Source organism: Phaseolus vulgaris, chromosome 3 (genome assembly GCF_051622355.1).
Source record: "Phaseolus vulgaris cultivar YP4 chromosome 3, ASM5162235v1, whole genome shotgun sequence".
In the NCBI taxonomy this organism is placed as follows: domain Eukaryota; kingdom Viridiplantae; phylum Streptophyta; class Magnoliopsida; order Fabales; family Fabaceae; genus Phaseolus; species Phaseolus vulgaris.
In genome coordinates this window covers 53953577-53969406 of record NC_143500.1, presented here as the reverse complement: position 1 = coordinate 53969406, position 15830 = coordinate 53953577, and the positions used below count along the sequence as shown (strand labels likewise).

The 15830-nt window shown below is 30.6% G+C and overlaps 4 protein-coding genes across 4 annotated transcripts; 3 read left to right on the top strand and 1 right to left on the bottom strand.

The window, feature by feature from the left end:
• Window positions 1-3734: 3734 nt before the first annotated feature.
• Window positions 3735-4724, bottom strand: LOC137805714 (lectin 7). Its single transcript, XM_068605649.2, has one exon. The coding sequence runs from the start codon at window positions 4718-4720 to the stop codon at window positions 3941-3943; it is 780 nt and encodes a 259-aa protein (XP_068461750.2). The 5' UTR covers window positions 4721-4724; the 3' UTR covers window positions 3735-3940.
• Window positions 4725-6110: 1386 nt separating this feature from the next.
• LOC137805997 (lectin 7) lies at window positions 6111-7083 on the top strand. The gene has a single exon (XM_068605870.2). The coding sequence runs from the start codon at window positions 6204-6206 to the stop codon at window positions 6981-6983; it is 780 nt and encodes a 259-aa protein (XP_068461971.2). The 5' UTR covers window positions 6111-6203; the 3' UTR covers window positions 6984-7083.
• A 4478-nt stretch (window positions 7084-11561) lies between these two features.
• LOC137805713 (lectin 10) lies at window positions 11562-12614 on the top strand. Its single transcript, XM_068605648.2, has one exon. The coding sequence runs from the start codon at window positions 11610-11612 to the stop codon at window positions 12423-12425; it is 816 nt and encodes a 271-aa protein (XP_068461749.1). The 5' UTR covers window positions 11562-11609; the 3' UTR covers window positions 12426-12614.
• Window positions 12615-14265: 1651 nt separating this feature from the next.
• Window positions 14266-15175, top strand: LOC137805712 (lectin 7). The gene has a single exon (XM_068605647.2). It carries the CDS (start codon window positions 14270-14272, stop codon window positions 15047-15049), a length of 780 nt encoding a protein of 259 aa, XP_068461748.2. The 5' UTR covers window positions 14266-14269; the 3' UTR covers window positions 15050-15175.
• Window positions 15176-15830: the final 655 nt, after the last annotated feature.

The window sequence follows — 15830 nt, the reverse complement described above, 5'->3', positions numbered from 1 at the left end:
AAGAAAACCATAATGCTCTCTTCTTCATCTGCCACTGTGAAACTTGATTTATATTACTCTTTTATTTGCACAAAATCGAATTCAAAATTTGTTTCATGATGGTGTTTACCAATTATGAAATAATTCTTTTCTTTGTTTCAATTTATCAATTATATATATTCTTTCCTAAGTAATTGCAGATCTTGTTCTTGCTTCTTTTCCAAATATTTTGTTCTCAAACTCGATTCATATTTGCGCATTAATTATAATTAAACTTAGCACTATTGTGATAGATATTTGAAAAAGGTTTACTTAAATAATATCTTCGAAAGAGGTTTGCTCTATTTGTTGTGCATTTAACATGGGATTTTAATTTCAGAAATTTGAGAGAATATCCCTCTAAAAGATTTGATTCCAATTATGTTTATGAGATATTGCAGATTTTATTCTCTCATTCTTTAACTTAATTTTTGTTTCCCATTTTGATTTAAGAAAACAACTTGAACTTTTGTGTGTTTCGATCCACTCGCAGTGATGGACTTCATTCAACCTGTATAGTCAGACGCTAATATCAATTTGTCTAGTTAGACGCTTATATCAGTCTCTCTAGTCAGACCCTTATAACATCTAGTTAGACCGTCTGTTTTAAAAATATTACACCGTCTACTATGACTAAAATACAAGATTAACTGACAGTGTGAATGAAATTATGCTCATCAATTTAAATTAAGAGTATAGGTAGAAAATAACTTATAAAAAAATAATTTGTTTTAACCAAAAAAATTGTTTCCAAACAAATTTTACATTTCACAAATTGAAATACTTATATACAATTGAAATGCTAATACACGAATATATGGAAGTTTACAAGAAGACTTTTAATTGGGTTATTAAGATTTTAAATTCTAAAATCTCCTTTTTTTATTGATCTTTTTATATGTGAATTTTCTTTTCTGGAATAAAAGTGGTACATGGCCAAGCAATCATATGATTGTTAAAAAATATAATTTCACATCTTCTACTTTCATTTGACAAACACTTTCTCGATTATTTTAATACACACGCCGTTGACCTAATCCAAGACATCCATCAAAAAGTTTCCAGTACTGGCCTGCATTTTTATTTTATGTTTGAAAAGTTTTTATGGAAACCCAAATAATATATATATATATATATATATTATTAATTGAATGAGACATGAGTAACAAGACAGATTATCCATTGTCAAATTAAGAAATAACTCACTAAGACAATAACAAGAAACAATTTGTGAAAGTTAAGGATGACGATAACCAAAACAAATAAATCTAGTGCCGGCTCTTTTTCTCTGAATATTTTTAAATAATAAAATGTAATGAAGTTGTTTTCTCATAGAAGCACGTTTGCAAAAGTTGTGTACCTTTTCAAAAACTCAGAATTGAATATCTTTGAGCAGTTTTTTTCATGAGTATTTTTTGAAAAAAAAAAGTAAAGGAGAAAAAACCAAACAATTTTTAGAGTTAAAATTTAATTTTTATAAACTTTTTATTATAAAATTTATTCATAAGTTAATTTTAACTTATGAAAAAAAATCCTTTTTTGTTTAAATATAGCCTTATTTTTATATACAGCCATGTGACCAGTTACTTATATATTTATTAGACCAGTTATATCATCAATAAATATAATCTTATTTGAAAGGATAAGACCACTTCAAAATTTGAAATCACTTGTGAAGATGAAACAATTTTATATTAATACAAAATATCTATTAGTTCTTGTATGATTAAATTTCTACCCAAAAATTATGATGGATTTCTTTTCAATAAAATATATTTTTTAGTAGAAATTAGTGATCAATTTTTTATGATTTACTTTGAAGTTACGAGGTGTTGAATATAAAAATAGATGCATTCGTTATACGCTATTTACACAATCAAGGCGATTTTATTTGAATCAATACCATTCCAATACTGAGTGTGGAGATTAAGTACGGTTCTTTTATGATTGGGCTATTTTTTTCTATTTTTTTCTTTTTTACGGTCTGTTTCAAAAAAATTATAAAAATGGTGCTTGTGCTAATTTGACACGACTTCATATGTAAAAGTCGTGTCAATTTGGCACGACTTTGTCCACTTCATATTTTTTATATAATTTTAAATAAATATATATTATAATTATTTAATTATAATTATAATTATAAGTTATGGAATATTTGAAATTAAATTGATGAATAATTTTTTTCGAAGGAATAAATACAAAGATAAAGAAAATTAGGAAATTAATAATCAAATTTGCAATTGAATTTTATTATTAAACTTGTCTGTGTGGACATGACATTCAATTCTATAATGTGAACATCTTTTTAGCTTATTTGAAATTGAATCATCCACAAAAACAATTCTCTATTTATTTTTCAAATACAATAACACTTCTCAAATAAATATATTACGTTACCGTCAATCATGATCCATACACGATTATCTATTTTTTTTATTGCTTAAAACTAACATCTTTGAAAAATTATGTATCAAATTAATTTTAAATATTACATAACTCACTACTCAATATTAAAAAAAAGACGTGAACAAAATCGTGCCAAATTGGCACGACTTCAAGTTGACGTGACAGATTCAAGTTGACGTGTCAAAATCGTGTCAATTTGGTACGACTTCTGCTTATGAAATTGTGTCAAGTTGACACAATTTACCCATTTTTATAATTTTTTTAAAACGGACCTCATTTTAGTAAAAAGGCAAAACAAAAGCCCGAGAAAAAAACCATGAAGTACCTTTTAAAAAAACAATTTCTGCAGCTCGCGTCTCCGGTATCTCCAGTTCGCGCCGCTCGCGTTTCGCTCTCCGTTCGTTATCGTGGTCACTTCTGCAGTCGCCGTTTTCGTGCTCGCCGTCATTGCGGTCGCCGCTCTCTGCCAATGATGACGCCCTCCTCCTCCACAACCTTTGATCTCTATTCATCCATCATAAAGTTAGATTCCTCACCCCTAACTATTTTCATTCAGGAAAATATCCTTTGATAACCTATGGAATATGGAAGTTGTATACAATTTTTTATTTAATGGATTTAAAAATAAATATATATATAGGATAAATTTTAAATTAAATGATATAAAAAAATATTAAAATAATAAGATTAGAGTTGAAAGTTGTAATATAGTTATATGAAAAATGTGGATTGTCATCATTAACCTTTTATTCCTATGGTTAGTTCCTAGTTTCTTTCACATTCCTATGGTTCCTAAGAGAAGTTCCTAGTTTCTTACAACGTTTACCTTTGTTTTAAAATCTTCTTTTTTATTGTCACTCGTAGACTTTTTAAGAATTGTGTTGTTAATCATGTTTTTAGGTTTTCTGTGTTTGCGTGTTTTTCTATAAATTGCTATCATTCTTCCAAATTTGGATATTGGGTTCCATGATGGGGTGGTTTTCTGTCTAATGAAAAATTTCAAGAAAATGATACCTCATTCTACATATTTGTTCCAGTCACAATCAATGTGAATGAGAATCAATGTTAACGAGACACATTCTATATCATTTTTTGTGCCACAACTAAACTATACATGTCGATTCTCCTCATCAGCATATAAGCTATGTCAGTAACTAATATGTTAATTGCTTATTTAACTTATTTTTATAAATCAACATTGCCATAGTTGTATAACTGAAACCGCCCTACCATTCATACATCTTTCCAAAATATCTCTTGGATAGATTATAGTAAATAGATATTTAATTATTGAAGCTGTTTATAAACTAAATGTAGTGTAACAATTTACGTGCAGTAGTAATCAAATTGTAGACAAGTTTGGCACTCCTTAAAACTGGGCAGAGGCACTTCTGATGAAACTGAATTTGATTTAAAATATGAATGACCTTATTGAGAATAAAGTGGAGAAAGGTAAGTTATTAGGAACTTAACAATAAGCAATAAGAAAAAGAGCATCGAGCATAAGGGAGAAATTCTAATAGAACGCAGAATTGAAGGTCCAAGAAAGAATGTTGTGTATTTCAACCAGTCGTCCCGTGGCACCGGAGAATCCAACCCTAACCCATTGTGGAAGAACAGTCCTCAAATCAATCACAAAAGAGAGACTAGTCTCATTCACACTGCTTCCAGGGTATCTCACAACCACGTCTAAACGTTTCTCCACAGCCTCATAGCTCACACTGGCGTATGCAACAAGCGCGTTCCCTGCACTGTCAGTTTCCCATTTCTCCGTTGTGACGGAGGCAATGGAGTTAACATCAATGCCTACATGGGCAGAGGGAGGGTCCCAGGGGTTCCCACTGAAGGAGTCAAATTCCACAGCCACTATTTCATTCTGGTATACGTTTAGGGCAGACTCAGGGCTGAAAAGTCCAAGGAATCCACCACTTGAATTGCTTGGGATGTTCGAGTTGAACGGAGCCAGGAAGAAGGCAATGCCGTCTGCCAAGAGCCCAGGAGCGTTTGGCGCAACAACAAAGGAGAAGGTTGTGTTGAAGCCTGCCAGCTTCCCAGTTTTGGCATCCCAAAGGTGGATGGGTGCAGCAAAGGAGGCTCTGCCAGCGTTGTTGGGTGTGACAGGTGTCAGCTTTATCACCCCTTCTGAAACATAGGCATCACCTTCCAGGGTAATGCCATTTGTGTAAGACCCAAAACTGGAGAATGAGAAAGAAGCTGACTTCACGTTTTGGGTGAGTCCAAGGAAGGAAATGATGATAGTGAAAACAGATATTTGAGTTCTCGAGTTCATGGCCATGGCTGTGAAGTACTGTGATGATAGATTCATGAAATGATCCGCTTTATATAGAGGTTGCAGAGAAAGAGTAAGATCAAAAATGAAGAGAGAAAGAAAGGGCAAAAAGTTGATGAAAATTATGGAGGCAGGCCTGCGCCCACGAAATGTTCATTTTCATATTAAGAAGTCAAATGACTTGCATAGTACACATTAGACGGTGTTTGGAAAAGTGAAGGTGATTAATACAATGTTATGCTCATATAATTTATATATTAAATCATTTAATTAAAAAAATAAAATTAGTTCTACTAGTGTAATTTAAATTTTAAAATATTAATTTACTGTTTACTTTTTAGAATTAAAATTATTAATTCTTCTTGCTTATTGAACTAAATCTAAAATAATTTGAAATCGAAATGAGGTCGGACTAATATTTTTTACACTTTAACAACAACCCATTTTAAGATTTATAAATAATAAAATTTTCACTCAACAAAATCCACTCTATATTAACATTAATTTGAGTACTGGTAATATAAGTTTTTGCATAAAAAAAATCTTATATCAGTTAAAAATATGCATTTGTATAATATATCATATTATAGTAGTAAAGATTCACAATATCTACATTATAATATTTACGTTAGTATTATTTACATATATTTTTTAAAAATAAAAAAGAATAAATAGAACTTCTCAAAATTTCATCTGATTAAAAATAATTTTTTTAAAGTACTTTTTATATATTAATTCATGTATAGATTAATTTTATTTTATAGTAATGTGTGATCAAAACATAAAGGTGAAAAATCCTAGGAATGCTTTATACGTATATCGCCAAAGATTTCATTACTTTTGACCCCTAGCAGTTGTCCTAAATATATGTCATTCTTAGATCACTACAAAAGCAAAAAGTCTTACATATTTATTCATTTATCATAAATAAACATTTACCTAAATGAGTAAAAAAAATGTCTATAGCTAATGATAAAATCGAACTAGAAGAAAATTATTCAGCAAGAAAAGAAAACATAACTTTAAAAATATTCAACCCTGATAAAAAAATAAAAGAGACATATAAATCAAGAAAAGTCTAATTATCTACTCTGTTAAAAATATTATAAAAACTACTTAAATTTCAAAAATCAATATCTCTACAACTATTAATTAAGTATATATATAAGTGGTTTAACACATCAAACAGAGAACGAGACATTCGTTGATGGTACTTTGATGAGATTCAAAATCAAACATTATCTTAAACTAAGAAAAATACTTCAGAATAATCTAACAGGAATGGTATACCATTACTGTTAAATATTACTCAGAAATAACTTATTGAAGTCAAAAAACTTCTTCCTTGTTCTAATCACCCTTCCTTGTATGGTGCAAACTATGCAAATCATTTGGCCACTTCCACTGGTACACAATTTAATGAATTGCATTTTCTGATCTCACCAAAACCTCTTATCTAAACCCTAAACACTATACCATTCTCCATGCCATGGCTGCTCTGTCCAACGCAAAGTCCGTTTTCTTGCTCCTGATCCCCATCCTAATGCGGCATCGCAGTTCAGACACTTCTTTCAATTTCCCCAATTTTTCAGGGCCATACGCTCACACCCTCTTAACCTTCCAAGGCGATGCCTTTGCATCAAGGGGTGTCATACAACCAACACAAGTCCTCAATAACGGCACCATCGTGCTCCACAGTGCCGGCAGAGCCACCTATGCTCTACCCGTCCGTCTTTGGGATGCAGAAACCGGCAAGACGGCAAGCTTCACCACCACCTTCACTTTTCAGATACTCAATGCTGCAAATTTAGGTTTTGGAGATGGGATCTCTTTCTTCATTGCGCCGTTCCACTCTGAGATGCCCCGTGATGCAGTTGGTGGATACCTCGGACTTTTCAGTCCCCGCAGTGCTCTCAGAAACACCATTGGAAACGCAATAGTTGCCGTTGAGTTCGACATGCACAAAAATGAATGGGACCCTCCTGTTCCCCACATAGGCATTGATGTTAACTCCATTGCTTCTGTAAGAACAGTTGCCTGGAAAAATACACAACTTGGGATTGCAACAATATCTGCTACTGTTGCGTATGATCCTGTGTCACAAAATTTGAGCGCGGTTGTGAGTAACGACGGACCTAGTATTGGGCATGTGATTGACTTGACGACCGTTCTGCCGGAATGGGTCAGCGTTGGGTTCTCCGGTGCCACGGGAAAGGTGATTGAACTGCACAAGATTCTATCTTGGACTTTCAGCTCTACCTTCGATTAGGAATATGCCCTCTGCTAATGATGCTGATCACCCATACTTTTTTTTTTCTATTGACAAAAAAAAAATAGAATAAATGTGATTTACTTGGTCTAACTCTTATACCCACAAAAAGAGACATAAAATTTCTATAGCACATACAAATAAATTCATATAATATAATATGGATACGAAGATACATATATAATTCTAATGTTGGATACGGATACATATTTATATTATATAATTAGAGTAGTGATAATTTCACACTCAATGCTTTAAATTACATCTATATTATGCCTATTATTTTACAAAAATACCTCTATCACATAATAATCCGACACTTAAAAGAAGGTGTAATTTGGAGCAAAGAAAAAATGGGGTGTGAAAAAATCATTTTTCATAATTAAGAATTATAAAAATTGACAATAAATATTTATGTGTACATGCTTCAATTTTTTTTAAACATTGGTTCAAAAGATTTTGTTCCTTATTTTTATAATTATAATAAAAATTTATACAATAAATTTGAGTTTTTAAAAAATTAATATATTTCTCATTTTTAAAATTGTATTATGTATTGGTACGACCGGACGACCCAGTGAGTCGGCCAGCACGGACCAAATCAACGCCCAAGCTATCGTGAGAAGGTCACGTGACAACACGTGGTCGATCGACCCTTAACGTTGAGTCAAGGGTTGACCAAATCAGCAAGGTTAACCTGTGGTTAAGGGTTGCTTAAACACGAGCCAATTCCCTAATCCGGCCTACTAATGAAAGTCCATTAAGGTAATATAAATAGTACGCATTTCAAAGAGAAAGATACGTCATTATCTACCTGAGTGTTAACACCCGACTGACTTGAGCGTTGGAGTGTCTTCTGCTGATACCCTTCCTGCCTGTGAAGCCAGACGACCGAGAGGAGGAAAGGTGTAAACAGGAAACTTAGAGCGTCATAGACGACCGAAGGTGAAAGCTGAAGTAATCGTTCTCTAGGTTCCAAACCCGTTTGAGAACATATTAGAACTATGCTGAAATTATTAAAAATTTAATAAATATTTTTTGAATTAAACACTTCACTCCGATAAGTGTCATATACCATACAAGTGTTGCGTATGTTCGGAGGTTAAAAGGTAGCATAAAAAAAAAAAACCAACTTAATGGTCCGTAAGAAAACCCCAAACTAATGATATTTCGATTCAAAATCTGTTTTTTTCTTATACTTGAATGTGAACAACGAACTTCAACTTATTGTAACTTTTTATTGTGTGTGTGAAGCGGTGCAAGTAAGCACGTTTTTATGTTTTTTTTATGAAGTCGTATCCACGTGTATGTGTTTGGTCGACTTTTTAATGAAGTCATATAAGATTTTTGTGGGTTTTTTTCTCAGTTAGAAAGCTTTAAAAACAATATAAATGTCATGATTAAGTCTTCCGATTAAAATATTTTAGTTAGATGATGAAATTAATTTAGACTCAATTTTCAATCATTGCTGCTTTATAAGCTATTTTACACTTGTTATAAACTATTTTATAAGCTATTTTACACTTGTTAGTTTACTTTAAGAAAATTAATGTTATATATAATAGTGTTTAAAAATAAAAGTTTAGGTTAAAAATATGAAGAAAAAAAAACTAAAATATTTTATTTTTTTAAAATAAAAGCTTTCATGTTAAGCATCTGTGCAACTTAAGATCTCAGTTAGGTTTTACACTGACACCTCAACTACTTTTAATTTGAACTCATGACCCTTTAATAAGAAATTTATCACTTCCCTATAACACTTATGTTATGTTATTTGTAGTGACAAATAGCTAAAATATTAAAAGTAAGTATATTTAGTTAAGAAAGGTATAATTTTTAAAGTAGACGTAGTATTTATAAAAAAAAGGAGAAAATAGTTTACAATAAATAAATAGTTTAAAAAATTAATAATAGTTAGATTAAAATAGAATGTAAAAAAGTAATACTTATAAGTTTGAAAGCTATAAGAAAAAAGAGAATAAAAAACTAACGTTTTAAAAATATTTAAATGATACAAAATTAAAATATGATAAAAATTAGTAAAAAAATATTTTTTAATTTTAAAAAAATTATTTAATTGTAAAAATATATAATTATCACCAAAGTTATTTTGTAAGAAATTAAATGCAAAATATAAGGTTTATAAAATATATGAAAATTATTAAAATTAATAATATGTAAAGTTAGGTTTATAAAACTTATCTAGTAAGAAATTATGAATGAATAAGTAAATATAATTTTGCAAAACATTGAAAAAGTTAAGAAATAAGGTGTATAGATATGTAAAAAAATTAATAATGATTATAAAAAATTAGAAAATAAAAAAATAACTTTTAAAAATATTGAAATAATAAAAAATACAAAAATGATGAAAATAAAATAAATGTCTAAGTAAATATAATTTTTCAAAACGTGAAGAACTAAGTATTGGACATCAAGGGTCCAAGTTGTGTTTGATGAATTCTAGTGAGTTTGTGTAGTATTTGTTTTTTTTTTTGTCTTGTTTATGTGATTTATCTTTTGCTCTATAACTTGTAACGAACTCGATCAACTTGACTTAACGTAACTTGCATTATGCTTTGTTGTACTTACCTAGATTGACCTAGGTTTTGTCTAACCCAACTTGACTTAAGCTTGACTCAGCCCGACCTATCTTGTCTTAGATCCAACTTAGTCTAATTTGACTTAAGTCTAGATTGGCGTAACTTGATATGGATTTGACCGAATTCGGCTTGACTTGATCGTCATCTAGTTCAACTTTATCCTAGAATAACCTAGCTTGGCTCAACCTTACATGACTTGAAAACCTAGCTTGACTTTACATGAGTTAGTCTAATTTATATCAATTTATACCGGATTTATATCTAATTTATATTAAATCCAAATCAAATTAATTAGATTGATTTAAAATCCAAAATTATGAATTTGAACAAAATATGAATTTAAATTTTAAATAAATCCATTCAAATATTTAAAATAATATAAATTTAAATAATTATAAATTGAATTTGAAAGATTTGTTTTTCTTCACCTCTAGAGTTAACTTTGAATCCTAAAATTTACTTGAGACATTCACCTCTTGTCTTGCATTCCAACTTTGGAAGTATCAGTCACCTCTTTATTAGTTGTTGCCATGAGCGGCACAAATGTTAATCTAACTAACATTCAGATGAATATTCTTTCGTATGTAGTCTATATTAGGATGAAATTTTTAATAATTATTTCTTTATAAAATAAAAAAAAATTATACAGGAATTAATATATATAAAAAGTACTTTAAATTTGTGCATAAAATTTTGAGAAATTCTTTTATTTTTTTAAATATATAAAGAATTTGTCAAAACATAATCTTCTTGTAGTTTGATTTTATCATCGTTAGCTATAGACAATTTTTTACTCATTTGGGTAAATATTTATTCATGATAAATAAATAAATATGTAAGACTTTTTGCTTTTGTAGTGATCCAAGAATGCCATATATTTAGGACAACCGCTAGGGGTCAAAAGTAATAAAATCTTTGGAGATATACGTATAAAGCATTCCTAGGATTTTTCACCTTTATGTTTTCACCACACATTACTATAAAATAAAATTAATTTATACATGAATTAATATATAAAAAGTACTTTGAATTTTTTATTTTTAATTACATAAAATTTTGAGAAGTTCTATTTAATCTTTTTTATTTTTAAAAAATATATGTTTACACTAACGTAAATTATAATGTAGATCTTGTGAATCTTTACTACTATAATATGATATATTATACTAACGCATATTTTGACTGATATAAGATTTTTTTTTATGCAAGACTTTATACTAGTACTCAAATCAATATTAATAAAGTACATTAAAATTAATATAAATAAAGGTTAATATAAATATAGAGTGGATTTTGTTGAGTGAAAAATTTATTATTTATAAATCTTAAAATGGGTTTGTGGTTGTGGGATGTAATTTCACACAACAAACAAATTAAAGTGTAAAAATAATATTAGGTAATAATACATTCATATTATAACTCTTAATACTATTATTTTAATATTTTTTATATCATTTAATTTCAAACTTATTTTTTATTATATATATTTATTTTTAAACACGTCACAATCAAGAGTTGTATACAATTTCATAAAGAGATAAAGTATCATTTTTCAAATTCCGACTCATTTCGATTTCTAATATTTTTAGATCTACTTCAATTAGCAACACAATATATTCTCTGGTAAAAGAAGAAATTAGTAATTTTAATTCCAAAAGTAAAAGGTAAATTCATATTTTAAAATTTAAATTATACTAGTAGAACTAATTTTAATTTTTTAATTAAATGGTTTAATATAAATTATATCAACATAGCATTGTATTTATCACCTTCACTTTTCCAAACACCGTCTAATGTATCCTATGCAAGTCATTTGGCTTCTTAATATGATTATGAACATCTGGTAGACGCAGGCCTGCCCCCATCATTTTCATCAACTTTTTTGCCCTTTCTTTCTCTCTTCATTTTTCATCTTACTCTCTCTCTATATAAAGCAGAACATTGCCATATCATCACATCATACACTTCTCTAACTAGAACTACCAATAAACTAAGTTTCCAAGTGATATTTGAGGTGTGAATCATGGCTAAAAGACAAACTCCATTTCTCCTTCTCATGATTTGCTTCTGTTTTGTGTTGGCCAAGTCAGATTCAGTTTCGTTCAGCTTCTCGAATTTCGAGACAGGAACAGAGTACGACATTGGTTTCCTTGGCGATGCTCGTGCCCTAGACGGTGCAATACAATTGACTAGACGAGACAGTGGACCATACGGCACTCCCATCATTCGCAAACACAGTGTTGGTCGTGCTGTTTACATTCCACCAATCCGTGTCTGGGACAAAACCACAGGGAAACTTGCAGACTTCGAAACAACGTTCTCCTTTGTCGTTGATTCTGCCGGCTCAGAAATCCACGCCGATGGCTTCTCCTTCTTCATCTTACCCTTCGATGCTGACCCCAGCATTCCCAGAAATTCATCTGGGGGATACCTCGGACTCTTCAGTCCCAAAACTGCTTTCAACGCCTACAAAAACCAGATTGTGGCCGTTGAGTTTGACAGCTTCGGAAACGAATGGGATCCGAAGCCTGTTGCCATTGCTCCTCATCTTGGTCTTGACATCAACTCTCTTGAATCTGTTGAGACCGTAGATTGGCCTATTAACTCAGTTCCTCAAGGTTCGATTGGAAGAGCTAGCATTCTCTACAATTCAGAGAGCAAAGAGTTGAGTGTGGGTGTTACGTATGCTACTGAACCCATCACTGTTGTTCAGTTCTCGAAAACCATTGATCTCAGGGGTGTTCTGCCGGAATGGGTGAGAATTGGGTTCTCTGCTGCCACTGGTGATAGCGTTGAGACCCATGATATTCTCTCTTGGAGCTTCGTTTCACGTATCTAGGGAGACCCACATCTTCTAAAGACAATAATCATCTGTGATCAGAGGGCTATAACTCTACCTCCTCTGAAGACATTCTCTTGAATTCTGAATTGTTAGTGTTTTATGGATTTTGTTTCAGTGTTCGTGTTTTTCTTATATAAGTCCAACCTTGGTGTTATAAATCAATAATCGTGGTTTTTACTTTCTTAATTTTCGTATATGTTTTGGTACTACATTTTCTGTAATAAATCACAACAAAAATTCATACATACGCTCACACTATTTGGAATACTACAGAACACATCCTTAAAACTTACTCAATTAACTAACTTATACTAAAAATATTTATAAACATTCAATTGATGAAAGTTTAACTTGTAATCGGTTTTCCATATACAATGAAATTCCTCCAAAGAAAGAAAATATATGAACATATGTTATTTCTTTTTATAAAAACTTTCATGTTAAACATCATTATCTAACTTGATATCTTGGTTACATTGATACCTCAAATAACAACAATCATTTGTCACCACATGAAAAAAAATATGGGGAATCTCATATGTTAACAAGAACGATACATAGATAGATTATACATATTTATAAATAATTTTAAGAACAAACTAGATGAAAACTTAATATATCAATGAAATGATTATCTATAAATAAACCATAAATTAGTCAATTTATCAAAACACACATTCTTTTTACGAAAAATATGAGTAATCATAAAAAAAAAAGTTAAATGATATCTTTCTAAATCAAATAACAAAACACTTTTTAATACTAAAAATATTAAATTGAAATAAACTATTCTTTTTAAAATAAAATAAGAATATATACTTATATAAATAATTGTAGAATTTTTATTACATATCAACACTTTACAAAGTTAATTTTTTTTTATCAATAATAAAAGAATATAATAAAATACTAGAACCTATATTATAAAAAAAAAAAAAAATCTATGCCCGGTCAAAGAATTCCATCCAGCACATCACACTTAAGCCTGATGGTTCCTTTTACATATACTAAAAACGATTTGTAAACCATAATAGGCTGTAAAGATATATAGTAGCTAATTCTTAGGATGTTTTGTGGAAAAACATTGTTTCCTAACAATAAATGACATATGTTGCTCATTCTTCTAAAATTTGTCAAACTAACGTAAATTATAATAATGTGGATATTGTGAATCTTTACTACTATAATATGATGTAGTATATACTAATGCATACTTTGACTGATATAAGATTTTTTTATGCCAGAATTTATATTATCAGTACTGAAATTAATGTTAATAAAGTACATCATTTAATACAAATAAAGGTTAATATAGAGTGGAATTTTGTTGAGTGAAAATTTTATTATTTATAAATCTTAAAATGGGTTGTGGTTGTGGGATGTAATTTGATCCCATAACAAATTAAAGAATATTAGTCCGACCTCATTTCGATTTCAAATATTTTTATATTTAGTTCAATAAGCAGCACAATATTTTTTCCGCTTTAAGAAGAAATTAGTAATTTTAATTCCAAAAAGTAAACAGTAAAATTCATATTTTAAATTACACTAGTAGAACTAATTTTATTTTTTTTAATTAATTGATTTAATATATAAATTATATGAGCATAACATTGTAGTAATCACCTTCAGTTTTCCAAACACCGTCTAATGTGTCCTATGCAAAGCATTTGGCTTCTTAATATGAAAATGAACATTCGGTGGGCGCAGGCCTGCCTCAATCGTTTTCATCAATTTTTTTGCCCTTTCTTTCTCTCTTCATTTTTGATCTTACTCTTTCTCTGCAACCTCTATATAAAGCGGATCATTTTATGAATCTATCATCACAGTACTTCACAGCCATGGCCATGAACTCGAGAACTCAAATATCTGTTTTCACTATCATCATTTCCTTCCTTGGACTCACCCAAAACGTGAAGTCAGCTTCTTTCTCATTCTCCAGTTTTGGGTCTTACACAAATGGCATTACCCTGGAAGGTGATGCCCATGTTTCAGAAGGGGTGATAAAGCTGACACCTGTCACACCCAACAACGCTGGCAGAGCCTCCTTTGCTGCACCCATCCACCTTTGGGATGCCAAAACTGGGAAGCTGGCAGGCTTCAACACAACCTTCTCCTTTGTTGTTGCGCCAAACGCTCCTGGGCTCTTGGCAGACGGCATTGCCTTCTTCCTGGCTCCGTTCAACTCGAACATCCCAAGCAATTCAAGTGGTGGATTCCTTGGACTTTTCAGCCCTGAGTCTGCCCTAAACGTATACCAGAATGAAATAGTGGCTGTGGAATTTGACTCCTTCAGTGGGAACCCCTGGGACCCTCCCTCTGCCCATGTAGGCATTGATGTTAACTCCATTGCCTCCGTCACAACGGAGAAATGGGAAACTGACAGTGCAGGGAACGCGCTTGTTGCATACGCCAGTGTGAGCTATGAGGCTGTGGAGAAACGTTTAGACGTGGTTGTGAGATACCCTGGAAGCAGTGTGAATGAGACTAGTCTCTCTTTTGTGATTGATTTGAGGACTGTTCTTCCACAATGGGTTAGGGTTGGATTCTCCGGTGCCACGGGACGACTGGTTGAAATACACAACATTCTTTCTTGGACCTTCAATTCTGCGTTCTATTAGAATTTCTCCCTTATGCTCGATGCTCTTTTTCTTATTGCTTATTGTTAAGTTCCTAATAACTTACCTTTCTCCACTTTATTCTCAATAAGATCATTCATATTTTGAATCAAATTCAGTTTCATCAGAAGTGCCTCTGCCCAGTTTTAAGGAGTGCCAAACTTGTCTACAATTTGATCTGCTACTGCACGTATATTGTTACACATGGTTAATAATTACATTTAATTTATATAGAACTCAAGTAATTAAATATCTATTTACTATTATCTTTCCAAGAGATATTTTGGAAGGATGTAGGAATGATAGTGAGGTTTCAGTTATACAATTATGTTAATGTTGATCTAAAAAATAAGTTAAATTATCATATTAGTTATTAGTATTGACATAGCTTATATGCTGATGAGGAAGATGCACATGTACAGAGATTCATAGACCCAGAATCATTCAATATATTAAGAATAAGACAATTAAGTAAAATAAAATAAAAATAAGTGTTAAATATGTTTGTCATCTCTTATACAAAATTATTTTTCGTTTTTAGTGCTTCAAATTTTATATCATAACTATATGTAGTATGAAATTTTAGGTTATAAATATTTATATTACGAAAATGATTGAAATGAGTTATGTAAAATGATTATTAATTGTTTTTAGATTTCGTTGTTGTTATTCAGATATCTACTATAACTCTGTTTAATGAATTAATGAAGTAAAACACAAATTGAATCAATTTCAATAGGTTAATGAAGTAGAACTCAAATTGAATCAATTTTACATGAAACTT